The sequence below is a fragment of the Abramis brama genome, assembly GCF_963993115.1.
Source record: "Abramis brama genome assembly, chromosome: 19".
In the NCBI taxonomy this organism is placed as follows: domain Eukaryota; kingdom Metazoa; phylum Chordata; class Actinopteri; order Cypriniformes; family Leuciscidae; genus Abramis; species Abramis brama.
The window spans coordinates 32,967,828-32,974,889 of NC_139981.1; the positions used below are offsets into that span (position 1 = coordinate 32,967,828).

The 7,062-nt window shown below is 35.7% G+C and overlaps 1 protein-coding gene across 1 annotated transcript in view; it reads left to right on the plus strand.

Moving 5' to 3' along the window:
* The window catches only part of gclc (glutamate-cysteine ligase, catalytic subunit), a 40,916-nt gene extending 34,793 nt beyond the window's left edge, over positions 1 to 6,123 (plus strand). Inside the window, exons 14-16 of the mRNA XM_084093602.1 lie at positions 112 to 224; positions 985 to 1,105; positions 5,044 to 6,123. Of these exons, the coding sequence (XP_083949728.1) occupies positions 112 to 224; positions 985 to 1,105; positions 5,044 to 5,225 (416 nt within the window). The 3' untranslated portion in view covers positions 5,226 to 6,123. The remainder of the gene's footprint in view (positions 1 to 111; positions 225 to 984; positions 1,106 to 5,043) is intronic.
* The last annotated feature ends 939 nt before the right edge of the window (positions 6,124 to 7,062 follow it).

Consider the following 7,062-nt stretch of genomic DNA (forward strand, 5'->3'; position numbering starts at 1 on the left):
GAACCCCCAGAACCCCCCACAGCCGTTTACTTCAGAAACATGTCATGTTCACCTCTCGTGAGTTTGCAGGCCTGAGTTAAAGAATTCTTGCATGATTGTGATCATCTCCAGGCTGTAACCCAGTGTTGGACCCGCCGTCCGCGGCTCAGAACGGGGTGGAGAGCGACGCGAGTGACGGGGAAGAGTTCACACTGATGAGCATCGACACCATCATCAACGGGAAGGTGTGTGTTTCTCTGCTCTCCAACCGTCTTTAAGGGGGTGGTTGATTATGATTTGACTTTTCTAACTTTAGTTAGTGTGTAATGTTGCTGTTTGAGCATAAACAACATCTGCAAAGTTACAACGCTCAAAGTTCAAAGCAAAGGGAGATATTTGCTTTTAAAGAAATCACGTTTTAAGGACTACAACAAACGGCTGGTAGAGACTACACAACATTCCTCCAGGGTTAGTGACATCACCAACCCTAAAATTTACATAAACCCCGCCCCCTGAACACGATTTATAGATTATCATGACAGAATATGCTAATCAGTGACTAGAAGATAACTATACATCAGCTTCATAAATTCATCAACTAACCATTCAGAAATGTCCTGTTGCTTCTCCATCATTGTCTGACTCCGGTTTGAACATAAAAGGCTAAACATTTTTGAAATGTTCAGTGTGTGTGTGTGTGTGTGTGTGTGAGGTAAAAGGACACAAGCTGTTGAAGCTCCGCCCCCTGTGCCGGGAGCAGCAGCTCATTTGCATTTAAAGGGACAGACTCAAAAACAGCCCGTTTTTGCTCACCCTCAAAAAGTATCAATTTGAACATACTATATAAAAATATCTGTGGGGTATTTTGAGCTAAAACTTCACACACACACTCTGGGGACATCAGATACTTATTTTACATAGTTTGATGTGTGTGTTGTGCTCAGGAAGGGGTGTTTCACCCGTCTTTAAGTGTGTTCCTCCGTTTGATGTGTGTGTTGTGTTCAGGAAGGGGTGTTTCACGGGCTGATCCCGATGTTGAACAGCTACCTGGAGAACATGGAGGTGGACGTCGACACGCGCTGCACGATCCTGAACTACCTGAAACTCATTAAGAAGCGCGCCTCTGGTATGCAAATGTCTTTGAGTTAATTACAGTGCAGTGTTTCCACACTGAGTTCTGCAGTCAGTGCAGTTTGTGTTATAGATGGTTTCAGTTCTGTGTGCTATCTATTTATAAGCATAACTTATGCTGATTTATTTAAGATAGTGTGTGTTTTGTTTTTTCAACCACTGTTTTAGTTTTTTCTGTACAATCATGTGTAGTTTCTTGTGTACGGTTAAAGAGGTTCTGAACTGCTGGCAAAATGGGCTTTCCATAAAACTCGACTGCTTGTCCTCCTTATTCCTGCGCCCCATGATGCTTTGCGTGAATTATGGGTGTAACTTCCGTTAAGCTGTAAACAGTCAGTGAAAGGCTCGCTCTATGAACACGTTAAAAGTGTCACGATGAGATGACATTAATCTACTCACCCTTCAACCATCCAACATTAAAAGGACATTTAAAAGTGTAAAAGGGATTTCAACAGAACAAATCACCCCAAAAGCGCGAGTCTTTGGTTAGATATCACTGTAGTAATATACTATATATCTGTATTATGTAACTTATGTTGCCTTAATCAAAAATGTTCATTAACTTCAGCATTACGTGACACTATTTAAAGTGATTTCCGTCATTTTGTCAGATTATAAATTGCATTTACCTGTGAAAACAAACCTGGAAAGAGAATCATTAGGATATTAAGTTAAGATCATGTTCCATGAAGATATTTTGTATAAAACGTATAAAACATTTTTTTTTTTTAATACTTCTTAGCAAACTTTTAGTCATTTTTGGTCACTATAGTCATTTTAGAGCAGTATCGTTCCCGGGTGAAAGAACTGTGTTTAGCGGGAGTGAGTTACGTTCAGTTTCAGTGAAGATCACTAAAGGTTGCAAATCATCGTAAATACGGAAAAAAACCCTGTTTATAGTCAACATTTCAAACTGGATGATCACGAACAGAGTGCGAATTACCCCACCATAATTGGGGGGTACTGCCCCTTCACTTCTTCTATGACCATCATGGTCCACTACCATATCAATCCCCACCGTGATCGCCAAGTGCAACATGTGTTGTGCAACACACATACAAGGTCTAAACATGCGACAAACTGATAATCAGTAGGCTACAGAATATCTCATTGTTATTATATATCCAAAAGAAAACTGTTTTGATCAACTCCCAGAAGTTAGAAGTTAAGTGCCCTGAAATACCATTCTAATTACTAGTAACAGTAATACCTTTACAAGAAGCCTATTGCCTATTTCAGGGTTTTCCCTGGCTCAAAATGAGGCGGAGGTGGTAAAATCATAATAATGTATTTTAATAATAAGATAATAAAATGTGTATTTTTTTTGTAGATTATCATATAGCCTAATGTGTTTCCCACATTTTTTTGTCGGTGGAGCTCGGTACCTCTAAGGGGGTCCGGAGGAAAATTTTGTACATTTTAAAGATAAATTCATTAATCTGGTGCACTTTGAGTCACCCGAATCCACTATTAAAAATAAATAATCCACCCGCAAAACCACCCATATTCTTTGATTTAGCTATCTGCATCTGATCATCACATTGATTACAATTATTCAAATTCTTAGTGTTAAGCATGATAATATGGTAACATATCACACTGAAGTTGGCTGATTTAAAATGAACATTTATTTAAAATAAAAGTTCTTTTGGCAAAATTACATTTCCTTAATAGCCTAAACAGAGGCTTTACTCCCTTCAAGCTTAAATTGTCAATGTTTCATTACATCACTGTTTGAAAACACTCAGAATAATTTTTTGTACCTTTATAAAGGGCATTTTCCCCTAATTTTATTAAATGTATGCTCCATCTTTCATTTCAAATTCTTAAATTTGATAAATATATTCAATTAAAATAATTAGACACTAGGCTGTTACCAATAAAATTAAATAATTTACATTGAAAAATTATAACTGTATTAAATTAGATTATTTTAAATATTTTTGAATATACAAATAAGGAATGTTGAAAAGATGATACTTTATGAAACTAGCGTTTTGTCATTCAACGTTGACATTTGCTTGAGAAGTTGAAGTCGTTCTCTATCTCCGTTGCTTCCTATGGTTGCTTCTGGCCACGGTGGTTAAAAATGGTACGGTCCACAATAGGGGTGTCTGAAATCGCTTTACATTATAATGTTCCTGCAGTGAAAATAGGAGTTGACTTGTATTGTAACTGTAATTATATTTTTTCACAATATTATCTGACCCCTCCCCCAAAACTGATATTTCTGTCCCTTTGGGGGGTAATTCGAACTATGCGAACACCGTGTTTTAGACCAAACAGAGGAAAACTGACAGAAACTGCTGTTCTCATGAAAGTCAACAGTTGTGCATCATCCAGCTGACTTTAGCAGTAACACAGAGAACGAGTGAACATTGTTCATCTACATATACTACCGAATAGTGTTGTCACGATACTGGAATTTCCCACTTGAATATGATATCTTGAAAAATATCGATATTCGATACCACAGGGAGAGCTGCCGTAAATACTGTACCTCCATTCAGATCATTTATCAGCTCATAAGTTTTTGATAATTTGGGCACTTTTGTCGTAATATCTCACACACAGAACAAGGGAGGCTTTATTTGAAGCGTTAAACTACATTTCCACAAAAAAAAAAAAAAAATACAAACAGTAAATAGAACAATCCAGATACATAAAATAATAAAATAAGAACAAATAAATAAATTGTAAATGATAGCACAAATAAATACAACGGAATTAAGAGTGAACTGAAATAAACACGGCTAAACTACTCGCCTGAGAAAAACTACAGTCATGAAAGTAATCAAACGCTGGACAGTTTTCATTGTAGAAGTTAAATGGAGATTAATGCTTACAATTAAAGTTAAAGGTATTTACGGTAGTCATTTTTTGTTTCACAACACTACTACCGACATTGTACACTGCCGTTCAAAAGTTTGGGGTCGGTAAGATTTTTAATGTTTTTAAAAGAAGTCTCTTCTGCTCACCGAACCTGCATTTATTTGATTAAAAATACAAACGAATACAGTAATATTGTGAAATATTATTACACTGTAAATCAGCTGTTTTCTATGTGAATATACAGTAAAGTGTAATTTATTCCTGTGATCATTTTCAGCATCATTACTCCAGTCTTCAGTGTCACATGATCCTTCAGAAATCACTCTAATATGATGATTTGATGCTCAAGAAACATTTATGATTATTATCAATGTTGAAAACAGTTTTTTACATTTTTATTTCATGATGCTATGATGAATAGAAAGTTCAAAAGAACAGCATTTATCTGAAATCTAAAGCTTTTGTAACATTAAACACTACTCTTCTAAAGTTTGGGGTCAGTGAGAATTTTAATTTTATTTTTTGGGGGAAAGAAATCAAATAAATCAATACTTTTATTCATCAAGGACGAGTTAAACTGATCAAAAGTTACAGTAAAGACATTTATAATGTTAGAAAATATTCTATTTTAAATAAATGCTGTTCTTTTGAACTTTCTATTCATCAAAGAATTAAAAAAAAAATGTTTTCAACATTGATAATAATAATGAATGTTTCTTGATCATCAAATCATCATATTATACTGATTTCTGAAGGATCATGTGACACTGAAGACTGGAGTAATGATGCTGAAAATTCAGCTTTTATCACAGGAATAAATTACATTTGAAAATATATTAAAATAGAAAATAGTCATTTTAAATTGTCATAATATTACAGTTTTTTTTATTGTTTTTTATCAAATAAATTCAGCCTTGGTGAGCAGAAGAGACTTAAAAACATAAAAAATCTTACTGACCCCAAACTTTTGAACGGTAGTGTATATATATATATATATTCTTATTGTACTTTAAGAATGACACACTTGATTTATTTTTTTGCAGATTGATTATTTGGATGATTTTGCTCATATTTGCTCTGACTGTCGTGTGTTTTTCTCAGGTGAGCTGATGACTATGGCGAAGTGGATGAGGGAGTTTGTGTCCAAACATCCTCAGTACAAGCAGGACAGTGTCATTACAGACAAAATCAACTACGACCTGCTGCACAAGTGCGACCGGATCGCCAAGGGGGAGGAGAAGTGTCCCGAGCTGATCGGAGAGCCGGTGAACAGGGGCAAATAAAGCCTGCAAATCCTTTATATATATAAAACAGCTCCTCTGCATGAGAGCGAAAGACCAAGTGTGTGACGGCAGTCCTGAAGAAAACTAAAACTTCTATTTAAAATAGCATGTGTTGATTGCTGAGGTCAGCCAAAGGTTTGTTGAATTTGTAAATAGCAGATTTTTTTATTATTCGCAAATTATTTTAATAGCTCAAAAAAGATCCATGATGCAATTGCACCCGAATGTGTACATATTTCACTCCGGTCTGAGTGTGTGAGAGATTATGTAAATGTAGCAAACACTAAACTTGTACATTAGTAATATTTTCATTGTCGAAATGTAAATACTGTACTTCATCAGGCATTAACAAGTGTACTTTCTTTCTTTTTTTTATGGATGAAACTGTTGATTCTTATTCTTTTACTAAACGCATGTAGGAATTTAATTGCAGAAGTGTGCAGTGCATTGTGTTTTTCACTAACTAATTATGTCGGATAATTTTATTGTTTGACATTTATATCATCTTATTTGAGGTTTTGCGGTTGTGTTGAGCTCTGTCCTCCACTAGAGGGCGCGGAGGGTCTTTTTTAATACAATCATGGATAAATGAATTAATTAACATTATGCTGTAGTTTGTTAGCTTTAATATCTGTATATGTCTTGAAATAAAGTGATTCCTGTACATATTTCAGCTTATTGAGTGGCCAATAATGCCTTTTCTAGACCTATCATTCAAGCCTTGTATCTGCAATTCTTTAAATGCTTTAAATGGAGTATAAATCAAATCATTAAATCATTAGCAGTCGCTGACAGTGTCTGCCAGCTAGCGATGCCATGGAAGCAATAAAAGCTGAACATATATTAAGACTTTTGCTGTGCAACTTATCAATGAACAAATTAAACATTGTGTAAAACACTGCGTACTGATGTCGGCTTTATTTACAGTTGTACAAACATTGCAATAGCCAGTGTTCATTATTAATGTAACTATTCCTTACATTTCAGCCAAATCTAAATCCTCAGGTACGGGCCTGAAGGAAGGCTGTATTATATAAGCTCTCTTAATAACGTTCCCATGTCAGGATGTTGATCGTGAGAATTGATTGTGTGAAATAATGAATAACGTTTGCAGATGTGATCCTTGAAGTCCTCATTGTTGTGTTTATCAGGATATCATTATATTCTATGGACCTAGAGAGCAATAAATAAGAGGCCGAGTGCACTTACAACTACATAATCACACGTCGCCATCTAAACTACGACAACAACTGCAGGATAACCCAGTTTCTACTAAGTAGGCTACATAACACACATGAAATCAACATTTGTTTTTTGGCTTTTAGTATGAATATGTTAGCCTTACTGTTGTCTATACACTAGTTTGTTCAAAAATCATATTTAGATGCTTTATTCAGAACTTAGTTTCACTTTCTGCCGATATGGATCAGTGATTTTGATGACATCACCCTGCACTTCAGCTTCTCATTAGATATTCTGTCCAATCAAATGCTCTCTATAATCTGAAGCTCCGCCCCCTACATTATAAACAGACGCTGCAGCTGAAATCACGTTCATATATTGACTATATTCTACATGGTGAATATCACATAGTGCGCTATATAGGGGATAGGGAACAATTCAGACACTAAATACGCTTTCCATTGGCGCGAATGAAGTCTGGTTTGTCATTAGTGTCACGCGAACCTCCACAGCTTCAGTCCAGAGACACACACAGAGCGGATCATGTGATCGAGTCAATGCAGAACAGAAAGCGTATCAGACCGGTTTGAGTTCTGCACAGAATGCTGTATTATAAAGAGATATGGAGGAGATTAGGAGGAAACTGCGGCTTTAA